We start from the raw sequence: 24,671 nt of genomic DNA, 5'->3' as shown, positions 1-24,671 counted from the left end.
CTTCTCTGTTTTCCCTGCTTTCTCCTCCTTCTCCCTCCCCACCCCTTCTCATGTCTATATTAATTTTTACATATATACATATGTAAAAATGTGTGTGTGTGAGAGAGAGAGAGAGAGACTTGTGGTCACACATATATATACATGACCACAAGTTTACACTAATATCTCCAATTACAGTTCAACGCCACAGGGTTCATTCACTCTACCTTTCCCTCTTTTCATATTTGGAAATTCTCTGACAGTAAGAAACCTGGCACCCATTATTCTCAATATATTTGCTCATTTTCTCAGTCCCTGTAAATGTGACCAATCTCCTATCTCCACTGGGCCAAAGCTGCCTTTCTCTGTCAGGTACTGGTCTCCCGTGAGCAGCCTTCATGGTGTTAAGGGACCCAGGGATGTTTTTGTTTCTGATAAGACTGAATGTGATTGAAGTACTTGGTATTAAGACAGAACATCCCACCAACTCTCAGAATCTGACTGGCATCAGAATCATCAACTGTTTCCAGTGGCTATCATGAGTGTAGTTTCTGGCAGAAGGCTAAGCATCTCCTAGTCCTCACAAATATGCCATCCTGTGATTATCTCTACCTGTGTTTTCTGAGGACTTTGGAAAATTTCTACTCATCCTTTTCATCCTGATTTAAATATTCTTTCCTCAGTGAGGAAGAGAGAAGTTTCCCTGATGGTCCCAGATGGGTTTAGATATCTTGTATGATACCTTTCTAGATCAGTTTTGGGTGTGTTCTTTTTTTTAGTTTCTAAAATTTGGAGTTATTTTTCTTTTTTCTTTTTAAAGTATTTTATTGTTTATGCTATTACAGTTGTCCCACTTTTTCCCCCTTCTCCTCCTTCCACCCAGCCCACCGCCCCTTCTATAATCAGCCCCCTCACCATTGTCCATGTCCCTTGGGTCCTTTGCCGCCTTTCAGTCAGTCACCATCTCCCCCTTCCCTCTTACCTCTGTCAGTCTGTTCCATGATTCTATGCCTCTGGTTCTATTTTACTCATTAGTTCATTTTGTTCATTAGATTCCTCTATAAGTGAGATCATGTGGTATTTGTTTTTCACCCACTGACCTATTTCACTTAGCATAACAGTCTTCTTTCTATATGTTTCATCCTACTTTATTTATGTATAATGATTTGCTTAATTTTGTATGGCTCTTTGCTTAAGCCTGTCTTTCTCATTAGATTGTAATTTCCTCAAGGGCAGAAAGAACATCTGTATTTTATCCTAAATGCTTTGAGAAGAGTACTTGGCAAGTAATAGTTTTCAAATATTTATTGATCCACAGCTTTAAGCCCATATATGGGAATAGATAATTCTAAGCTAAATTGCTCCTAAACAGCTCTGAAGATGGACAAAGTAAAGACACATCCATACTGCACAAACAGCGTGCTGGTGATGGGAATGCATGTTAGCCTACTTGTTACCAGACTTTTACTGGAGAGCTTACACATGTGCACTGTGGCACAGATCTGAAATCTGTGTAGCCAAATGTGATAATGGGTCCAGTTGTAACGCATTATGTTCAGATATGCCATTTATATCAGGGTTCTTTGAAGCTGTCAACTGGATGAGAGATTAAAAGCAACTTTTTAACTGGATTTTAAAATATGTGGATCCTCTTATTAAGTACTGTTAGGTCTTCTCAGCCCCAAATCCATTGTCTGTAAAGCATTTCAGTGTTTCCTTTTATCTAAGGTACTTGTTTGAAAGACAAAGCACTGTCGTAAGGGAGCTGACCATTCCCATTGCTGAGACTTGCATTCCTGTGTCCATTGCTAAAGATCTCTGGGGAAGGAACCATGTGACTTCATTCTTCCAGGCTTGCAGACTCCCTCTCTTTCCATACACAACCCCCTGCCCCACCTCCAGATGCATGGAACTGTCAAGTATTTTCTTCATTCCTTACAGTTATTATAATTTCTTTTATTCCAGCTAGTGTCAGAATTTATTGTCTGCAAGTAGTGGAAAATTTTGTGTGATTCTGTTTGTTATCTGGTAGTGATTCTCTGCCCTTTAAAAGTGGAAGATTTATTGTATCATAGCACTTTCTTAATTTTCAACCCTATGCTCCATTTTACAAGTTCTCCTTGTTTCTGACATTTGGTTGTCAGATCAGGGTTTTAGGGTTGATATCAGATCAGCCCTAAAGAGCAAAGAAGCAACATGAAAAGTGCACAGTAAAATGCACTTATTGGGAAAGTTCTACTGTCCTGTCAAAGGAGAGCTCATTGTCTAGGCAATAAAACATCTGGAAAATGGTCATATTTCACTCTGGGTCCTGGTATTAGAGGGCAGGTTGAATGTCTTTCCTGATTCCCTAGGTCCTCTGGAAAATGCAACAATTTTATAGTGAATTTTGTAGAAGGACCTGGAGTAAAATTGTATTTAATTTTGAAAACACTTGATGTACAAAAAATTAATAGAAATCTGCATATGAGTTAGTGATATCCAATATAAAATTCTATTCGAGTCTTTAATAGGAGAGAAAAAAGTAATTCTATGAATAGATATTTATTCTACTGTCTGCCAGTTCATCAGGCCATTATTATGAATAATGAGCCAAAAGGACTCTCCTCCCCACAAAAAGCTCAATTTTCGTTCACTTTTCTGTGAAATCAAAGACTCCAATTTGCAGCCAGTGTTGTATAGGGACATTGTCACATGTGCATAAGCAGCACAGAGTTACAGGAATAGCCCACCAGTGAAGTTCCACCACTGCATTTTTATGTTTACTGCATCTGATTTTTCCACATCTGTTTGTCCTCTCACTGGAATATCAGCTCCGTGAGCATAGTGACGTATTCTGTCTTGTTCAGCTCTGCCTCCACTGTTTGGAACAGTTCCTGGTACCTAATAGATGCTCAGTTAATGACTGGATGAGTGAATGTTTATGAATACATTTACCTTTTGTGAGAAATTCTTCTTGTAATAGCAACGGTTAACTTCCTGACAATATGTCTGCTCTCCTAGTATTACATCTCAAGATGGACTAGAAATAAAGCTTCCATTACTGGTAACATAGAATAGAAAAGTAGCAAGTGTGTTGAGTTTTAACATTTTCAAAAAGCAAAAAGTGTTTGTTGGAGGCAAGAGAAACATCAGTGGAAGGCACACAACTAGTTCTACTTTCCCAAGTTGGCAGAGGCAGAGGAAAGGAGGTAGGATATTTGGTAACTAGCCTAAGAAAACATGCAGATTTCTGAGATAGTTCTAGTAGGAGATACGAGTCTAAAACATCAGAGTTCGAAATATGGATTTACTAGTCATCAGCATTAAAGTGATATGTGGAACTGTGAGAGGAGATGAGCTCAGGCCATGAGACTCAGCAGAGGAACAACACAGAAGTTTAGAGAAGCATTTATTTGAAGAATGAGGACATGATACAATTTTAGATAGAAAAGTATACAAAGAAAGACAAATGCCCTTGAATTTGGCATTTATATAGCAATTAGAAATCTTCATAAGTACAGTTCAAGTGGAGTAGTGGGGTCAGTAACTAGATAGCAATTATGTTAGGGTATTTTTATTACAGAAAGTGATTAACTCACTTCATCTGACTCAAAAGTAAAGCTGTTTATTGCACAGATTGCTAATTTTCCTAGAAATCTAAGGGCAGTAATTATCTTTCAGGAGCTGCATAGGATCAGTTTTTCTCATGGATTCTGCTTTTCTTTCCAGTGACTGCATCATCCCTTTCTATGCTTCTTGTGCTTTAAAAATATATACTGTGGTGAGATTTACATAACATGAAATTTACCATTTTAAAGTGTACCACTCAGTGACATTTAGTGCATTTACACTGTGGTGCAACCACCACCATGACCTAGTTCCAGAATGTTTTCATCACCCCAAAAGGAAACCTTGCAACCATTGAACAGCTGTCCCCACACTCCACTTCCCCAGCCCCTAGCAACCGACAGCCTCCTGTCTCTCTCTGTGGATTTGCCTGTTCTGCACATGTAAATGGAGTCATGCACAGTGTGACCATTCATGTCTGGCTCTTTTACTTAGAATAATATTTTAAAGGCCCATCCATGTTTTAGCTTATATCAGTATTTAATTTTTTATGGCCAAGTATTTGTCCATTATGTGGATATGCATTTTAATTATCCATTCATCACATTGATTAACATTCAGGTTGTTTCTACCTTTTGACTATTATGAGTGGTCCTGATATGAAGATTTGTGTACAAGTTTTTGTTTGAACTCCTGTTTTCAATTCTTTTGGGCATATATCTAGAAATGATGGGATCGTTGGATCATACATTAATTTTGTGTCATTTTTTGAAGAGCTGTGAAACTTTTTATACAGTGGCTGCACCATTTCATATTCCTACCAGCAACATGTGAGGGTTCCAGTTTCTCCACATCATTGTAGAGAACAAGCCTGCACATTTTTTCCCGTTGTTGTTGTTGCCATCCCAGTGAATGTGAAGTGATATAATTTGGTTTTGATTTGCATTTCCATAATAAACAATGATGTTGAGCATATTTTCAAATACTTGATGGCTATTTGAGCATATCTCCTTCGGAGAATTATTTACTCAAGTCCTTTGACAATTAAAAAAATCACATTGTATATTCTGGATACTAGAGTCTTATCAAATATGCAATTTGCAAATATTTTCTTGCATTCTGTAGGTTGTTGACAATGTCCATTGATGCACAAAAGTTAACTTTGACAAAGCCCAATTTATCTGTTTTTTCTTTTGTTGCTCATGTTTTTGGTGTCATGTCTAAAAATCCACTGCCAGATCAAAGGTCATGAAGATTTACCTCTATGTTATTTTCTAAGATTTTTATGGTTTAATTCTTGTATTTAGGTCATTGATTAATTTTGAGTTAATTTTTGTGTACCATGTTAGGTAGGGGTCTGATTTTGTTACTGGTATGTGGCTGTCTAATTTTCTCAGAACCATTTATTTAAGAAACCTTTCTTTTTCTCACTGAATTTGACCCTTGTCAAAAGTCAACTGACCATAAAGTATGAGTCTATTTTTGACCTCTTATTTCTGTTTCATTTGTTTATATGTTTATCCTTATATTCATCAATTCCAGACCATTTTGATTACTGTAGCTTTGTAGTAAATTTTGAATTTAGTATGTGCGAGTCCTTCACATTTTTTTCAAGGTTGATTTGGCTATTTGGAGCCCTTGCAATTCCATATATATATTTGAGAATCAGCCTATCCATTTCTAAAAAAAAAAAAAGGCTGATGAAATTTTTATATGCATTCTGTTGAATCCGTATATAGATAGCTTTGGGTAGTATTGTCATCTTTTTGGGTAGTATTGTCAGTGTTTCCAATTCATGAACACAAGATGTCTTTCCATTTATATATTTTTAAATTTCATTTAGCAAAGTTTTGTACTTTTTAGTGTAGTGTTTTTCACCTCAAATAAATTATTACCAGGTTATTTTATTCTTGTGGACACTGTTGCGAGCAGCATTGTTTCTTAATATCTTTTTTATATTAATCATTGTTGGAATATAGAAACACATTTTTGTACATTTCTTCCTTCTTCCTTTCTAATCTGATTGCCTTTTACTTCTTTTTCTTGCCTAATGGCTCTGGCTAGAACATCCAATACAAAGTATTGAAAGTAGGTATCTTTGCCTTGTTCCTAATTAGAAAGGGAAAGCTTTCAGCCTTTCATCATTGGGTATGATGTTTGCTGTGGGGTTCTAACAGATGCTTTTTACCATGTTGAGATCATTCCATTCTATTCATAATTTCTGAGCATTTTTATCATGAAAGGGTGTTAGATTTTATCAAAAGCTTTGTGTCATTTAAGATAAGCGTGTTTCTCTCCCTCTTTCACTCTATTAATGTGGTATATCACATTGATTCATTTTCTTATGTTGAATGACATGTGCAGGCCTGGAATAAGTCCTGTGTTGTCATCATGTATGATCCTTTAATATGCCATTGGGTGCTGTTTGCTAGTGTTTTATTGAGAATTTTCACATCTGTATTTATAACATATATTGGTCTGTAGTTTTCTGTTTTTGTGATATCTTTGCCTGGCTTTCGTATCAGGATAATGCTGGTCTCATGAATGAGTTCCTTCTCTTCTCTTTTTTGGAAGTAATTAAGAAGGACTGATGTTAATTCTTAAGTGTTTGGTAGAATTCACTAGTAAAATCATCAGGTCTTGGATTTTTCTTTGTTGGAGGGTTTATGATTACTGATTCAATCTTCTGACTTGTTATAGGTCTGTTCATATTTTCTATTTATTCTTGGTCAGTTTGGATATATGTTTCTAGGAATTTGTTCATTTTATCTAGATCATCTCATTTGTTAGCATACAATTTTCCTAGTTTTCTGTATCGTTTTTATTTTTGTAAAGTCAGTAGAAATATCTCCTGTTCATTTTTTGTTTTAGTTAATTGTGTCTTGCTTCCTAATCAGTATACCTTTTATTTGCTTTTCTTGTCTTATTACATAAAATAGAACTTCCAATATAATATTAAAAAGAAGTGTTGCCCTGGCCAGTGTGGCTCCTTTGGTTGGCCATCATCCTGCAAACTGAAAGGTCACAGATTTGATTTCTGGCCAGAACATGTGGTCAAGGTGCAGTTTCAGTCCCCAGTCAGGGGACAAGAAAGAGGCGGCTGATAGATGTTTCTCTCTCACATCAATGTTCCTCTTCCTCTGTTTCCCTCTCTTGGAATCAATAAAAGAAAAAAAAATTTAAAGAAAAGGAATGGTGAAACATCTTTGCCTTGTTCCTGATCTGAGTGAGAAAGCTTCTAATTTCTCACAGTTAAGTATGATAGCTTTAATTTTTTTGTACATATTTTTTATCAAGTTGAGGAAGTTTCTCTATCGAGTATAATGAGCGTTTTTATCATGAATGGGTGTTGGATTTTGTCAAATGTTTTTTCTACATCTATTGACATGTTCATGTGACTTTTCTTCTTTAGCCTGCTGATGTGATGGATTACATTAATTGATTTTTGAATGTTAACAAGCCTTGCGTACTTGAGATAAAGCTCACTTGATCGCAGTGTATAATTCTTTCACACATTGTTAGATTTGATATGCTAACATTTCGTTGAGGATTTTGTTTTTGTCTGTGTTCATGAGAGACGTTGGCTTGTAGTGTTTTGTTATCTTTTTGTCTGGTTTTGGTATTGGGGTAATGCTGTCCTCATAGAATGAGACAGGAAGTACTCCCTGTGCTTCCATCTTCTGTAAGAGCTTGTAGAGAATGGGTATAATTTCTTCCTTAAATGTTCGGTGGAATTCACCAGTGAACCCATCTGGGCATTTCTGTTTTAGAAGGTTATAAATTATTGATTCAATTTTTAAGTAGATATGGCCCTATTCAGATTATCTATGACTTCTTGTGTAAGTTTTGTCAGATTGTGTCTTTAAAAGAATTGACCCATTTCATCTAGCTTATCAAATTTGTGTGCATAAGAGTTGTTCACACAAAACCTTCAGGATTTCATCATTTATAGTTCAGGATGAGTCACGTGAATTTTTGGGTTTCTCAGTGCATATAAAAGTTACACTTACGCTATATTGTAGACTGTTAAGTGTGCAATAGCATTATGTCTTTAAAAAATCTATATACCTTAATTTGAAATACTTTATTGCTAAAAAGAAAAATGTTAGCTATCATCTGTCTCCAAATTGGGAGCTACAGTTTTCCCTGTGTCCTTTCCTTTTTTAAGGATCCAAGAAGAGTGTTGATTTTTCAGTTTGTTTAGCTTTTTATGTGTTGTTAGGACAGTAGCAAATTCCAAGCTCCTTACCTGCAGAACTGGAAACCCAAAATCTTTCCTTTTTTTAATGTTTTTAGTTTTTTATTATAAAATGCACGTAATATAAAATTTATCATCTTACCCATTTTAAGTATACAGTTCAGTAGTGTTAAGTATATTCACATTGTTTTAAAATTAAACCAATCTCCAGAACTTTTCATCCTATGAAAGTGAAAGTCTAAAGAACAACATAAACAAACAGGCAAAACAGAAACAGACTCATGGATGGAACAGTCTGATTGTTGCCAGAGGGGAGGGGGTTAAAGATTGAGTGAAAAAGGTAAAGGGATTGAGAAGTACAGATTGATAGTTACAGAATAGTCATGGGGATGTACAGCATAGGAAACAGTCATTGTTATAATACATTTGTATGGTGCCAGGTGGATACTGGAGATATTGGGGAGAACACTTTGTAAAGTATATGATTATCTCACTACTATGCTGTATACCTGAAACTAGTACAAAATAATATTGAATGTCAACTGCAATTTAAAACTTTTTAAAAACTGAAAATCTAGACCTATTAAACAACGTATCCTTTCTCTCTCGCCCTAACCCCTGATAACAATCATTCTACTTTCTGTTTCTATTTGGTTACTTCAAATACCTGCTATGACTGCTAGTTGCAGTCAGTGCAGTGTCCCTGAGATTTATTCATGTTGTAGTATATAACATGTTTTCTTTTCTTTTTAAGGTTAAATACTATTCCATTGTGTGTATGTATTATATTTTATTTTATTTATCCATTTATCAACGGATACTTGGGTTGCTTCCACCTCCTGGCTATTTTGAATACAGCCACTGTAAACGTGTATAAACATCTCTTTAAGACTCTGCTTTCAGTTCTTTTGGATATATGCCCAAAGTGGGATTGCTGGATCATATGGTAGTCCTACTTATAATTTTTTGAGGGGCTATCATACTGCTTTCCATAGTGGTTCTACCATTTTACAATCCCACCAGAAGTACAAAAGGGTTTCAGTTTCTCCACATCCTTGCCAACACTTACGTATATTCTTTTTCTGTCTTTCTTTTTTCATAGTATACATCCTAATCAGTGCATTATCTCATTGTTTTTATTTGGTTTTCTCTCATGATTAGTGATGTTGAGGATCTTTTCATATTCTTGCTGGTAATTTGTGTATCATCCATAGAGAAATGTCTATTCAAGTGCTTTGCCCATTTTTAGATGTTTCTTCTTTTCCCTATGCTTCTCCTTTCTTCAACATTTTTCCTTTTATTGACTCTGGTTCCACTTCTGCTTTTCCCGTTTTTTCAACCTCTACTAATTCTACTGCTTTTCCTACTGATTCTGCATCTGCTGTTTTTCTTGGGCTCCTCCTTTCTGTAACTGTTTTGCTCTTAATGACTCTGTCTCCTATGGCTGCCTTTCCTTTTGCTGGCTCTCTGCCTGCTTCTCCTTTCCCCTTCTTATGTATCTGCTCATTCCACTGCTTTTTCTGCCCTTGCTTCTCCTTACCCTTTGGGTCTCCTTTCTGTAGCTGGTTTCTTTTTTCCTGACTCTGTCCTGCTTCTGCTTTTCCCTTTAGTGTCTGCTGATTCTACTACTTGTTCTATCTCTGCTTCTCCTTTCCCTGTGTTTCTCCTTTCTGCAGCTGGTTTCCTTTTGCTGGTTCTTTCCCCACTTCTGCATTCCATCTGAGTGTCGTGGTTCTGTGGCGCTGGGCTTCTAGTTCGACTTTCTGTAGTTGGTTTCCTTTTGTTGCCTGCTTCTGCTTTCCATTTTGGTGTCTGGTGATTCCACTGCTTTTTCTGCCTCTGCTTCTCCTGTCCTTGTGCTTCTCCTTTTCTGCAGCTGGTTTTCTTTACCTGGCTCTGCCCCCACTTCTGCTTTCCATTTCAGAGTCTTTGAGTTCTGTAGCTTTTTTGGCCCCGGCTTCTCCTTTCTTCAGCTGGTTTCCTTTTCTTGGCTCCTTCTGCTTTCCCTTTAGTGTTTGCTGATTCTGCTACTTGTTCTGCCTCTGCTTCTCCTTTCCCTGTGCTTCTCCTTTCTGCACCTGGTTTCCTTTTGCTGGTTCTTTTCCTGTTTCTGCTTTCCATTTCAGTGCCTTCGGGTTCTGTAGCTTTTTTGGCCCCTGGTTCTCCTTGCTGCAGTTAGCTTCCTTTTGTTGGCTGCTTCTGTTTTCCCCTTTAGGGTCTGCTGATTCTGCTACTTGTTTTGCCTCTGCATCTCCTTTCCCTGTACTTCTCCTTTCTGCAGCTGGTTTCCTTTTCCAGCTTCTTTCCCTGCTTCTGCTTTCCATTTCAGTCCCTTCCGGTTCTGTGGCTCTTTTGACTTCTGCTTCTCCTTTCCATGTACTTCTCCTTTCTGCAGCTGGCTTCCTTTTCTTGGCTCCTTCTGCTTCCCCTTTAGTGTCTGCTGATTCTGCTACTCATTCTGCCTCTGCTTCTCCTCTCCCTGTGCTTCTCCCTTCTGCAGCTGGTTTCCTTTTGCTGGCTCTTCCCTGCTTCTGCTTTCCATTTCACTATCTTGGGTTTCTGTGGCTCTTTTGCTTCTGCTTCTCCTTTCCCTGTACTTCTCCTTTCTGCAGCTTGTTACATTTTGCTGACTCTGCTCCAGCTTCTGCTTTCCATTTCTGTGTCTTGGGGTTCTGGGGCTTTTTTGCTTCTGCTTCTCCTTTCCCTATACTTCTCCTTTCTGCAGCTGGTTTCCTTTTCTTGGCTGCTTCTGCTTTCCCTTTAGTGTCTGCTGATTCTGCTACTTGTTCTGCCTCTGCTTCTCCTTTCCCTGTGCTTCTCCTTTCTGCAGCTGGTTTCCTTCTCCTGCTTCTTTTCCTGCTTCTGCTTTCCATTTCAGTGCCTTCGGGTTCTGTGGCTTTTTGACTTCTGCTTCCCCTTTCCATATACTTCTTTTTTCTGAAGTGGGTTTCCTTTTGCTGGCTCTGCCCCCAGTTCTGCTTTCCACTTCAGTGTCTTCGGGTTCTGGGCCTTTTTTGGTCCCTGCTTCTCCTTTCCCTGTACTTCTCCTTTCTGCAGCTGGTTACCTTTTGCTGACTCTGCCCAGCTTCTGCTTTCCATTTCAGTGTCTTTAGGTTCTGTGGCTTTTTTGGCCCCTGCTTTTCCTTTGTGCTGTTGGTTCCTTTTGTTGGCTCCTTCTGCTTTCCTCTTTAGTGTCTGCTATTTCTGCTTCTCGTTCTGCCTCTGCTTCTCCTTTCCCTGTGCTTCTCCCTTCTGCAGCTGGTTTCCTTTTCTTGGCTCCTTCTGCTTCCCCTTTAGTGTCTGCTGATTTTGCTACTTGTCCTGCCTCTGCTTCTCCTTTCCCTGTGCTTCTCCTTTCTGCAGCTGGTTTCCTTCTCCTGCTTCTTTCCCTGCTTCTGCTTTCCATTTCAGTGCCTTCGGGTTCTGTGGCTCTTTGACTTCTGCTTCTCCTTTCCATATACTTCTTTTCTCTGACGTGGGTTTCCTTTTGCTGGCTCTGCCCACAGTTCTGCTTTCCATTTCAGTGTCTTGGGGTTCTGGGCCTTTTTTGGCTTCTGCTTCTCCTTCCCCTGTACTCCTTTCTGCAGCTGGTTACCTTTTGCTGACTCTGCCCCAGCTTCTGCTTTCCATTTCAGTGTCTTGGGGTTCTGGGGCTTTTTTGCTTCTGCTTCTCCTCTCTGCAGTTGATTCCTTTTGTTGGCTACTTCTGCTTTCCCCTTTAGTGTCTGCTGATTCTGCTACTTGTTCTGCCTCTGCTTCTCCTTTCCGTGTGCTTCTCCTTTCTGCAACTGGTTGCCTTTTGCTGGCTCTGCCCCCACTTCTGCTTTCCATTTCAGTGGCTTTGGGTTCTGAGGCTTTTTTGGCCCCTGCTTCTCCTTTCCATGTACTTTTCCTTTCTGCAGCTGGCTTCCTTTTCTTGGCTCCTTCTGCTTCCCCTTTAGTGTCTGCTGATTCTGCTACTCATTCTGCCTCTGCTTCTCCTCTCCCTGTGCTTCTCCCTTCTGCAGCTGGTTTCCTTTTGCTGGTTCTTCCCTGCTTCTGCTTTCCATTTCACTATCTTGGGTTTCTGTGGCTCTTTTGCTTCTGCTTCTCCTTTCCCTGTACTTCTCCTTTCTGCAGCTTGTTACATTTTGCTGACTCTGCCCCAGCTTCTGCTTTCCATTTCTGTGTCTTGGGGTTCTGGGGCTTTTTTGCTTCTGCTTCTCCTTTCCCTGTACTTCTCCTTTCTGCAGCTGGTTTCCTTTTCTTGGCTGCTTCTGCTTTCCCTTTAGTGTCTGCTGATTCTGCTACTTGTTCTGCCTCTGCTTCTCCTTTCCCTGTGCTTCTCCTTTCTGCAGCTGGTTTCCTTCTCCTGCTTCTTTTCCTGCTTCTGCTTTCCATTTCAGTGCCTTCGGGTTCTGTGGCTTTTTGACTTCTGCTTCTCCTTTCCATATACTTCTTTTTTCTGAAGTGGGTTTCCTTTTGCTGGCTCTGCCCCCAGTTCTGCTTTCCATTTCAGTGTCTTGGGGTTCTGGGCCTTTTTTGGTCCCTGCTTCTCCTTTCCCTATACTTCTCCTTTCTGCAGCTGGTTACCTTTTGCTGACTCTGCCCCAGCTTCTGCTTTCCATTTCAGTGTCTTCAGGTTCTGTGGTTTTTTTGGCCCCTGCTTTTCCTTTGTGCTGTTGGTTCCTTTTGTTGGCTACTTCTGCTTTCCCCTTTAGTGTCTGCTGATTCTGCTACTTGTTCTGCCTCTGCTTCTCCTTTCCGTGTGCTTCTCCTTTCTGCAACTGGTTGCCTTTTGCTGGCTCTGCCCCCACTTCTGCTTTCCATTTCAGTGGCTTTGGGCTCTGGGTCTTTTTTGGCCCCTGCTTCTCCTTTCCCTGTACTTCTCCTTTCTCCTGCTGGTTTCCTTTTCTTGGCTCCTTCTGCTTTCCCTTTAGTGTCTGCTGATTCTGCTACTTGTTCTGCCTCTGCCTCTCCTTTCCCTGTGCTTCTCCTTTCTGCAGCTGGTTTCCTTTTGCTGGTTCTTTTCCTGCTTCTGCTTTCCATTTCAGTGTCTTCAGATTCTGGAGCTTTTTTGGCTTCTGCTTCTTCTTTCCCTGTGCTTCTCCTTTCTACTGCTGGTTTCCTTTTGCTGGTTCTTTCCCTGATTCTGCTTTCCATTGCAGTGCCTTCTGGTTCTGTGGCTTTTTTGGCCTCTGCTTTTCCTTTTGCTTTGGTTATCCTTTCTGCAGCGTGTTTCTTTTCACTTACTCTGTCCCTACTTTGCTTTCCATTTTGGTGTCTGCTGATTCTGTGGCTGTTTTGGCCCCTGCTTATCCTTTCCTTGTGCTTCTCCTTTCTATAGCTGGTTTTCTTTTGCTGACTTTCTCCTTGCTTTTGCTCTCTTTCGGTGTCTGCTAACTCTGCTTGTCTTTCTACTGATTCTAACCCTTATCCTTCTTTTCCTATTGATGCTCTTGTTTTTGCTGATTCTGCTTTTCTTTCTTCTGATGCTGGTTTCCTTTCTCCTTCTCAAGTTGCTCCTGCTACTTTTGCTTCTTCTCCTTGGTCTTCTACTTTTCTATACATTATTTATGACCCTCTTGTAACTTCACTTTTTCATGACCCTTAATGGCTACTCCAGTCCTCACTGCACGTTATGCACCAATTTATAACTGCTCCATGCCTCATTTTTTTTGCAATTCAATTTACTCCCCCCTTAAATAAAAAGGATATAATATTATAGTCATGGTACTGTGTTCTAGATAGCTGGTTAACTTGTGGATTAGCCATTACCTTAGATGTTCACCTCTGCAGCAATCAGCTGTGGCACCAGCTGAGGAGTAGAACGGTGAATCACATGGTAGAATACAAGCCCCTTTAGGGCCTGGGCACTGAAGGTAATTCATAGTCCTTACAGGGAGCGTGCCTGCGTCGGCAGAAGTGGTCTCTCCGTCTGGAATTGAACTGAACAGTGAATGAGCAGTGAGGCAGTAATGTAGAGGAAGTTACTCTTTTTGGAGAGCTGGGTGAAAAGACACAAGAAAGCATGGAGGTGGCTGAGCATTTATGACCCATCTTCTTATCCAGACATGAGGGAAAGAATGGAGACAAATAAGAGAGAGGAGAATAGAGGGAACAAAGTTTTGTAGTAATTGAAGATGAGATTAAGAACACAAGATTGATGGGGAGACCATAATGGAAAATGTGATACCAAATTTCTTCAAAACAAGAAGAACCAGGAGGGAAACCTGAACTGTTTTGTTATTGATCTCCTTTTTGTTGCAGGTCCTGAATCTGTGCCGCCTTCCCTGCTCAAGGTAGTGATGAAACCCATAGCAGTGGTTGGCGAGAACTACCAGTACCCTCCAGTGAACTGGGCTGCATTGCTCTCTCCGCTCATGAGGCTGAACTTTGGTAAACATCAAGTGTTTTTAGGTCTCTGGAGTCTGATTTTAAGTTGTGACCGGGCAGAAAAATGTGTCCTGTCTCACAGGTGGCACTGACCAGATAGACCTTTGGGATTTTGAAGTTTGGCTTCTTGGATGGGATCATTGGATTGCTTTCACTGGTCACTTTGTAAACAGTTGAGGATAAGGAGGTGGAGGTCTGAAGACACAGACAGATGCAGAAATACGCACTCATCAAGATAACACTTGACTGAGATGTGCTTGGCGTTGGGCTTGTGTTTCAGGCACCAAAAGGTCAGGTTGGATGCTTCTCAAACTATACTTCCAGAGCCCTGTGTTTCAGGGAAGTAGCCAGTGGGATGCTGCAACAGTCTTCTGTTGCTGCTGTAACAAATTTCCACACACTTAGTGGCTTGGACCAACACAAATTTATTTATTTGTCTTACAGTTCTGTAGATCACAAGTCCAGCATGGTTCTTTCTGGGCTAAGATCAAGGTATCAGCAGAGCAGCATCATTTTCTAGATGCTTTAGTGGGGGTGCTATGGTCTAAACATTTATACCCCTCCAAAATTCCTATGTTGAAATCCTAAATTCCAGTATGATGATACGAGGAGGTGGGGCCCTTGGGAAGCGATTAGGTCATGAGAGCTGGAGCCCTCATGAATGGGATTAATGCTCTCATAAAAGAGGCCCCACAGAGCTCTCTAGCACTTTCCCCAGGTGAGGACACAGCGAGAAATTGGCAGTCTGCCTCCCCAAAAAGGATCCTCACCAGAATCTGACCCTGCTGGCACCCTGATCATGGAATTCCAGCCTCCAGAACTGTGAGAAATAAATTTCTTCTGTTTATAAGCCACCCAGTCTGCGGTACTTCGATATCAACCCAAGCAGACTATGACAGGGAGAATCTTTTTTTTTTTCCCTTTTCTAGCTTCTAGAGGCCTCCCATATTTCTTGGTTTGTGCCTCCTGCCCCTTCTCCATCATCAAAGCAAGCAACAGAGGGCTGGTCTTCTCATACTGTCATCTTTCTGGTTCTCTGAAACTGGACAAAAGTATCCACATTTAAAGATTTATGTAATTAAATGAGTCCAATTGAATAGCCAAGGATAACTACCCTATCTCCAGGTCATTAAATTTAATCAGATCTGTAGAGTTCCTTTGCCATGCAAAGTAACATATTCACAGGTTCCAGAGAGATTAGCATGTGGACGTCTTTGGGGGCCACTATTCCGTCCACCACAGGTACTTTGTGGTGAGAGGCAAAGGGAATGCCTTCCTCCACACCTCTAATTCATCCACAGCACCCTCTTTTAGGGGCTTGGCATCTACAAATTTAAGTTCATGTACTTGCCCCTAACACCCCCCAAAAGAGAGAGAGAATAATTTTAACAGCGCTGCAAGTGTGGGTGTTTGTGTGTATTTGTTACAACTGCTATTTTTTATAGTAGAATGTTTACTTATGTATATAAGAAATATTTGTATACTATAATTTATGGGCAATTTAAGGGATAATCAAAGATGATTTTAACTGTACACAATTTTTAATTTAAATGTTTTCATTTTAACCCAATCCCACCGTAAGAAATGATGCTACTGTACTGTGTTATCAGAGATTTCATTTAAAAAATATGTCTCCCCGCCCCTCCCCTGTTTTTGCATGCTTTGTTGAAAATGCTTGTGTTTTAGTAAACCCCTTGGAGAAAACAAGAAAGTATGTCTGCTGATGTGGATCAGACTGTTAGAAAGGCTCAATCACTTCAGAATGCGGCTACATCTTTTAAGTCCTTCTAGATCTAGACAGATTTCTCTATATGCTGAATGCAAGGTTGAGAGGAGAGGAAAGCAAAGGCAAAGACATCTTTAGCTAAAATTTTCTCAAAATTTTGACAGCATTCGAGTGTCTAGGTTTATCTGGGTATCATAAGAGATACTACCCTCGCTAGCTCAAGGCCCTTATATGTCCTAAGGCTTGGGATTCTGATGCTAGTAGGTACATTCTTGTACCTCATCTCCAAAAGTCTTGAAATAGCTCTTGGTTTACTGAAGTTCTGTTACCTGTAGAAGTCACACAAGCAGATGCTTTGATTTGAGACACTAAAAGCTAAAAATCAGAGAAGCAGCTACATTAGATATTCTTTTTCTTTCTTCTCTTTTAGGTGAAGAGATACAGCAACTGTGCCTTGAAATTATGGTGACTCAGGCACAGTCATCCCAGAATGCAGCTGCACTGTTGGGATTGTGGGTGATGCCACCGCTGGTCCACAGTCTTAGTGTAGGTAGCAACTGAGAGTGTTGGCAACACGAGGGTATGGTTCTTTGGGGGAGGTTAACATTTATTGGGGTGTGTGTTCTCAAAGTCAAGAGTGGGAAAGTGGGATTTTATAGAAAAGTTGAGGGTTTGACAGTCACTGGCCAGCAGACTGGAACATTGTGAGACTCAGAACTCTGCCATAGCTGTCACCATTCATGCCATCAACTGCTGTTTACTATAAAAAGGGAAAATGATGATCCAAGATACTAAAGTTCCCTTTTCAAGTTCATACAGCTAGAAAGTTGTAGAGTTATTTGAGCCTAGGCTTATTCGTTTATATGATAACATAATCATTTCAGTAAGTATTAAGAGGGACAATCCACACGTACAGGATATATGATCCCTTCTTTTCACTGAAAAGTCAACAATTAAAATGAGCCTTGAAGGCTAGGTAGGATTTGGTTAGGCATCAATTAGAGACACCAGGAGAGGTGCAGGGAGTAGGACATCTCTGCTAGGGTGTGCATCTTAAACAAAGTGCTGAGGAAGAAGCGATATAGCCTGTCATTTGTGAATTACCGTAGGTCAGGGCTAATGGTGCTTGTTTTTCAGTCGTACTCCTGTCTTCATTCCTAAAGGATGAAGGAAACGTTCCATGCTTCCTTAGAGGTTTGCTAATGGACAATAAGTTCAATAACCTTACCTTTGTTATTCTTCTCTTCTAAGAGGCTTTAATTCTTTGAGAATACTGCAAAGCCCTCCTATTATTTCCTCAAACTTTGGCTTCAGTCCCTACTCTTCACTTTTTTCTTTAAGCTCTCCTATGTCTCCTAATACTTTTTAATTGACAGTCAATGTTATTGATATCTGCATCCTCTCTGTCAGCTTTTATCATTGCCTCTCTGCTCCAAGCAGCTCCCATCCGGCTACCACTTGCTGAGAGCTTGCTATGCACCAGCTACTTATAAGCAAGCACTCAGTGAGTACTTTCAGACATCAGATTAAATCTCCTCAACCCTGACAGGCTGATTTTTCTTACAGCTTTATTGAGTTATGATTTACATTCCATAAAGTATAGCCATTTTAAGTGTAATTTGAGTTTTAGTATATTTATAAATTTTCCTCCATCACCCCCAAAGCTCCTGTGCCTGCTTGTAGTCAATCTGCACTCCCAGGGTCAGACCCAGGCGACCGCTGATCTGTTCTTTGTCTCTGTATTTTTGCCTTTTTGAAAGAACTTTCATATAAATTTAAATTTCCTATAAAGTTTAGAAATTCTGTAGAATGGAATCATACAATATGAAGTCTTCCATGTCTGGCTTATTTTACTTCTAAGCAGTATATTTTGTTATTTCCATTTTACAGGTTGATAAACTGAGGCAAAGTTCACGTACCTAGCTAGTGGAGGGGAGTCTGAATGACCCCAGAGCCTGTGCCCTAAACACTGTGCTGTAATTCCTTCCCTTTGAATCAGGTGTGATTCTCCCAGCCAGTTTTGTTGACCTCAGAAATTGTTTTAGGTTTTACTTTTTTTTCCATTTCTCTTTCAGATCTGTGCTACTCTTTTGCATTTGTCCTTGATTATGGACTTTTCATATTATCTTCATTAATTAATAAATGAAGTTTGTGAATTCATTTACTTAATTATAACCCTTCTCATTAAAAAAAATCTGAAATGGCCTATTCTTTACTGATTATTGTCCAATTTGATTTCTTTATACAACTTCTTGTAGACTTGCTCTTTCATTAGTATCATACTTAATGTTTCTGACAACTTTTGAAGCCTGCTTTCTTAAAGTCTGCAGCCCAGTCCTGTGGTTAACCATGCCCCTTCTGAGCTCTCCCAAACTTTTAAGATGCCGGGTCAGTTTCATGTGCTCAGCTGGTGCTTTTTTGGTCAGAAGTAGACTCAGCATGCCAGTTCCTCTTACTTCCCTGTGCTTCCTCAGAAGAAGAAATTAGTACTACCAGATACCCTGTTTCATTGATTTTCAGAAGACAAGGCTTTCATCTTCAGGAGCTTTTCTTGACAGAATATGTGACCTGTTAAGACTGAATAACGACAACTGTCTTGTGCTTTCAGAGGTAGCATTTTATTCCCCTAACTGAAAAGATCCAAGGTTTAAGCTGAGTAGTTTGCAGGTGGTTTGGCTGATACCATATATACTCATGAGTCAGGCTGGATCAGAAGTCACTGCAGCAACCAAAGTCACATGCACTGGTGGCACTTTGACGCTGAAGCTGTGGGAAATTGAGGGGCATGTCCCAGTCTACTCTCAAACACAGTGACAACCCGGAAGTTTTGAGCATTGCAAATCCAGACTTGCCCGTTTACATCTGATCTCTTCTGTTTAACTTCCAGCTGAATATCAAGAAATACCTCCTGGTATCTGCACCTCTGTGGATCAAACACGTCTCCGATGAACAGATCCTGGGTTTTGTTGAAAACTTAATGGTGGTAGTTTTTGAAGCTGCTTCCCCACTCTCCAATCGTGAGTTATGCCTGAGTGCCTTACAGGGTCTGAGCCAGGCTATGAAACTGCCCAGCCCTGACCACCACCTCTGGAGTCTGCTCCGTGAAGCTACTGGGAAAATTTTTGACCTTCTGCCAAGTAAGATTCGGGTGAGGAACAAAAATATTTACATTCCTGACAATTTATGTTTGGGATTTTTAAAGCCCTTTTGGCAAAGCAGGGAGGTGTATGTTTTAAGAATGTGGTGGGAAGGCTAGCAAGAAATAACCACGTTCTTCACTAAGAATGTGTTTGCTTCCAAGATCTAAATTGAGGTTGAATATTTAGAGCCAAAGTCTTGAGCAAGCTCAGAGGCCGGTTAACCAGTGCTACACCAGGATGTTTGCTCTTACACCTTTTACCAAATGCCTACAATTGTTGAGCAAGCTCAGGAACACACACACACACACTCTACACCTGGAGAATCCCTGGGCATGTTTTTCAACATGCTATTCATATGACCTAGCACTAGCCTTGGCCCCCGCTCCCCCAACAGACCCCTGAATTGTAGTTCTACGAAGATGTTAATAATCCATTTGGAATGATAGATTCTGATGAGAATAAAGAAAGAACAGTCAAACAAATACACAGTAGCAGGAAAGATGTGTTTTTTCTTTTTTAATGAGAAAGAATGACCACATGTTAAAATTAAAATCTTGCTCTGGCTGGGTGGTTCAGCGGTTGGAGTACCATTCCGTACAACAGAAGGTTGTGGGTTCCATCCCTGGTCAGGGCACACTCCTAGGTTGTGGGTGTGATCCCCAGTCAGGGCATGTTTGGAGGCAAACAACTGATGTTTCCTGCTTCAATGTTTCTCTCTCTCCCTTCCTCCTCTCTCTCTAAAATCAATAAAAACATATCCTTGGGTAAGGATTTTAAAAAAAATTAGAACCTCATCAATTGCTGTTCATGGAGATAAGCAAATCTAATAATTTGTCAGAACATTAAGAATATACTTACCTTTCATTGTATTTGACATGCTTGTTTTTCTTTACCAGAGAAATGATTTAGAGCTGTATATCAGTGTGGCAAAATGCCTCTCAGAAATGACAGATGATGAAGTCAATCGGGTTGCCCAGGTTACTGAGGTAATAACATATCTATGTCTGTTTTCATTAGTTAGGTGGGAATTACAATTGAAGAGTTGATTACAGTGTCCTTTTGGTTGAATCTAGTTTTGCTTCCTACTTGTTACTGTTAATTTTAGAAACCTGCCTCACTCTGGTCTTGTGTCCAGGCTGGTAGTATGATTGGTTCTTACACATGTTGTGTGTAATGGCACTTTAACCTGACTAATCCCACTTTATCAAGAACATGTTAGTGTCACCTGTGGGCAAAAATAAGTACAGGACAACGTCTTCAATATAAAATCCACAAGAATGGGAATATTTTATCCAAAGAACTTTCTGGTGCATGGAAGGCATAAATAGTTCAGGTCTTACATTTATTTTTCATTGTCTGTTGCTTATCCTTTTGGAATAGAGAAAGGTGTTTGACTGAAAAACAAGCACCCTCAGACCCATGCCCAGACAAATGATGAATGGGCAGGAGTAGCGTATCTGTGAGGTTGCCAGATTTAGCAAATATGGCCTGTTAAATTTGAATTGCAGGTCAACAATGAATAATTTTTTACTCTAAGTACATCCCAGTGGACATACTTGTTCAAATGGCAACCCTGCTTACCAGGTAATATCAAAGTTCTGTAGAACTGTGAGTCCTCACATAGTGGGCGGACATCTTATTTCACTTTAAGGAGGATTTTACCTATCCAGTCACATCCTTGAACTTCTGCATCATGTAGCAGCGATTCATAAAGTGTGCTCCCTGAGCCTGGGAACTGAGTAGATATGCAAGTTCTCAAGTCCCACCCAGACCTACTCCCTCAGAAACTCTGGGGTGGTGCCAGGAGAGTGTGCCTCAGTAGCTGTCCCAGGTGCCTGGGGCATTCCTGAGGTCTGAGGAGACTGGAGCACTCAGAACGCCAGCATTTTGGAGATGTGATCATTTTAAGGAAGGAAAACCAGTACCAGGAAAAGCTTAAATGAATGGACTATGGAGTCTCACATCCAGGGTTTGAAATCCAGCTCTCTAATTTACCAGTGTGACCTTAGTTACATTTCATAACCTCTCTCTGCCTGAGTTTCCTCATCTGTAAAAGGGAGGTAAGAGCACCTACCTGTTTGGGTTAATTTGTGAGTTAAATAACTTAATGCACATTAAGTTCTTAGAAAAGTGCCTGAACCAAGGTGAAGACTCAATAATGATTTATTATCATAATTATGATTTTCATGTAATTTATTATATCTTGTGATTATATTCATGTAATATACTCAGAGGTAGTGCATACGATTTACTTTGTAGTACCAAGCACTAGAGGTTGCTATGTTATTCACTTGGGTTCCTAACGTACCGTTCAAGACACTGTCACTACAACATACTAAATAGTCTTCTGATGTCCCCAAAAGTGTTAGTGTGTTCCACTGAGGTCAGTGTTATCATTTCTGGAAAGAATAGGGGTAAGAAAACAGTAGTGGTGAAGACCTCAGAATCCATTTGTTCCCATTTTTTTCTGCCACCAAAGCTGTATGACCTTAAGCAAGTTACCCAACCCCTGTGCCTCAGTCTCCTCATCTGAAAAGGAGGGGTGAAAATAGTAACCTACTGCATACAGCTGGTGTGAAAAGTCCGTAGTTAATATAGTGGTTAAACTTTTTGGTCTCAGGACTATTTTCATGTCTTAAAAGTTAAGACATGATTGATGATTCCAAAAAGCTTTATTTACACGGATTATCTCTGTCAACATTTACCATATTGGAAATTAAAACTAGGAAATTTAGAATTATTTACTTAAAAGTAATAATAATAAAGCCATTGTATCTTAACAAATAAAAAAATATTTTCCAGAAAATCAAAATAACTAGTGAGAAAAGTAGCATTGTTTCACATTTTTGTAAGTCTCTTCAGTGTCTGCCTTAATAGAAGACAGTCAGAGTCTCATAGCTGTTGCTTTTTTCAACCTATTGTCCATTATTTTGGTGAAATATGTGAAGAAAACCCAGCATCATACAGATATGCAGGTAGAAAAGGGAAGAGTGTGTTAATAGGCTTGTCAGATAATTATGGGTATCTTTCTTTGATACTGCATCAAAATGCAGCAAGTGGTACTTGCTTCTAGGTTGGTTGCAGTGGGAGTCTGAAATACCATATTTTGCAGACTATACAACACATTTCCCCGCCCCAATTTGGAAGGAGATGGGGGTGTGTCTTATAGTCCGAATGTAGTGTTCCATTTACACTGGTGAAATATGTTATTTATGTTAAATATTTTACCACATTTTTTGCTTCAAGTTTTTTTTCCCTATTTTCCTTTTATAAAACCTAGGTGTGTCTTATGGTCCGAAAATATGGTAATCCATGAACTTCACATACTCTGTTACATTAAAATCTTTCGGTCTTTCTTATGCTCTCAGTCTGTTACCAGTGCATGATTTTGTACATTGGCCATTTGAAAAATTTCGAATCACTGTTTTGAAAATCTTTCAAATGTTGATGCATTTCATTATATAATATCAAAATATCATATTAATATCACCAGCAATTTCATCAGAAAAGTCTTTTATGTATTGGGAAGCTGCCAAACCCATATAAGCAGATATAGATTTCGTAAAAATCTAATTTGTGCTTGAAATTTCAGGCTTTATTATTGGCAGTGAATATTGTGAAGTATTTTCCTTGAAGTGACAGTCTCATTTCCTTCAGTTTTAAGAAAATGGTCTTCCAGATACTCAGTTTGAATAACCATGGGTGTTCATGGGAAGAGTGGCCATTTCAGCTTGCAGCTCAGTGTTACAAGTGCTCTCCCTTGAGAATGCCGTGATGCAGCAGCAGTCTCCTACACGTGCTCCCTGTTCTGTCACACAGAGTATGGGAAACATGTGCACTCAAGGGCAAAGGCTTAATGAAACTAATAATTTCCATTTACAGGGACATTTTAAGTGAAACTAGATATTTTAAAAATTTCAAGTGGCAGTGAAAAATATACTGAATATTATTACTACAGTTTGATGCTGTTATGAATATAGTTTGGCCTCACAGATCTTCTAAAAGGGTCTCGGATCCCCCAGAGGTCTGTGCGCTGCCAAATCAGTACAGGTTAAGTGCTCAGAATGGTGCCAGGCACATGATAACTACTCGTGTGTGTGTGTGTGTGTGTGTGTGTGTGATCATTGTTATCATTTGTGTATTTTTACTAAATATCATCACCAATTAACCCCTGAAATCATTTATGGTTTTTATAAGAAAACAGGAGGTGACACTGCAATGCTCAATCTACATGCACATTTTAATAGAGCACGCAGGCAGCTAGGTCACACGCTGCAGGAAATGAGCAGTTTAGCATTTGGAATAATAATTAACTTCACTCTCACCCTTTCTGTTTTGCCCTTGCCCTGAGGGCCTGTGATGACTTCAGTTAATTTAATAGCAACAGAACAATTTGCTATTTTGCAGAGCAGCATAGAAAAGGCAGCCTTTGTTAGACTGTACTTGGTCTCTCAAGGACGGTTCCCCTTGATGGGCTTGACTGACATGCTCAGTGTTGCTGTTCGGCACCATGAAAAAGACACGCTGGCCTGGATGATGCTGCACAGCTTATACCACGCACGGATTGTGAGCCATGCCAACACAGGTGAGGCCCAAGGAGGCAAACATCAGGAACAGAAGGGTCTGCTACCATCCCTTTTGAAGGGTAATTGTTTCCTCAACTTAAAAACTGGTTTAGTGCTTCTGGACCATGTTAGGCCTGGTTACCCCAAATGAGGAGCACCTTGGATGGAAATGAGCTGTTACATCTCACAGCATCTGCTCTTTGCAGATGGGATCAAATTCTTCTGAGGATTTTTATCTTGTTTTTGGCCCTCAAGGATATAAACAAGTTTATCAGGTAGATTCTGCCTGCTTCAGTTTCTCAAATAGACTGGACAGCCATTGATTATGCCTGATATTCTCATGAAAATGGCATTTGGGTAGTTATTTAACAATCAAAAAACAAACAATGAAATTAAATAGTTCTATCGCAGAACTTCTCAGAAGTGAGAAGAAAGAAATCTGGACAACCTATGTATGTCCTCAAGCCAGAAGTTCCAGCCGAGGCTCTGCTAGTGAATCACACAGTGCAACTCTGAAACCCTTTTAGACATTTAGGGTTTCGAGTCATCTGAAAAGGGAACACCTTCGTTTCTCCCCCAGGCCCTTATTCACATGCTTAGACTTCTCGAGTCCACGTCCAGGTTCTGAGGGGCGCCTGGTTACGAGGACGAGATGTGGCTGGGAAGCCCTGTGACCACAGGCCAGTTACTTACGTTTCTTTGCCCAGTTTTCCCCATCAATTGTATGTGTGAAGTTCTGAGAGAAAACTGGCACACCTAATTATAATGTTCTTTTCAAAACCATATGGAAAATTGGATTCCTCTACCTCTTTAGCAGTTGAAACAATGGTCTCATCTCTGTGTTAGTGCTTCACCAATTGAAAAATGAACCTGTGATGAGAAACTCGACTTTTTTCCTCTAAATCAAAACTGTATTTATCAAGAAAAAATATACAGTAGGTGTTCCCATTTAAGCATGAAGATACATGAAGCAGATTGAAATAAATTTGATACTGCCTTTGGTTCTAACCTTAATTTTGAAAACCTTCCCGAGTAGTTTTTACTCTAATGGGAATCCTCATTTTTAAAAAATAAAAAAGGGGAAAAATCAATATTCATGTTGTTTATTCTCCAGTTACCCTATAACAGCTGGTTTCTAT

The 24,671-nt window shown here is 39.8% G+C and overlaps 1 protein-coding gene across 2 annotated transcripts in view; it reads left to right on the top strand.

Annotated features, from left to right (window-relative positions):
- The window catches only part of FOCAD (focadhesin), a 321,941-nt gene that overhangs the window by 286,697 nt on the left and 10,573 nt on the right, over positions 1-24,671 (top strand). The window contains exons 36-40 of one of the 2 annotated variants that reach the window (XM_028508513.2): positions 13,976-14,104; positions 16,258-16,373; positions 18,715-18,975; positions 19,864-19,953; positions 23,375-23,552. In XM_028508513.2, the coding sequence (XP_028364314.1) occupies positions 13,976-14,104; positions 16,258-16,373; positions 18,715-18,975; positions 19,864-19,953; positions 23,375-23,552 (774 nt within the window). Of the gene's footprint in view, positions 1-13,975; positions 14,105-14,183; positions 16,230-16,257; positions 16,374-18,714; positions 18,976-19,863; positions 19,954-23,374; positions 23,553-24,671 lie in introns of those variants that run through there. The other variant, XM_036021544.1, reaches the window with a different exon arrangement.

This window comes from Phyllostomus discolor, chromosome 3 (genome assembly GCF_004126475.2).
Source record: "Phyllostomus discolor isolate MPI-MPIP mPhyDis1 chromosome 3, mPhyDis1.pri.v3, whole genome shotgun sequence".
Lineage (NCBI taxonomy): Eukaryota > Metazoa > Chordata > Mammalia > Chiroptera > Phyllostomidae > Phyllostomus > Phyllostomus discolor.
Note: the sequence above shows the minus strand (reverse complement) of the source record. Positions and strands in the feature narration are given on the sequence as shown.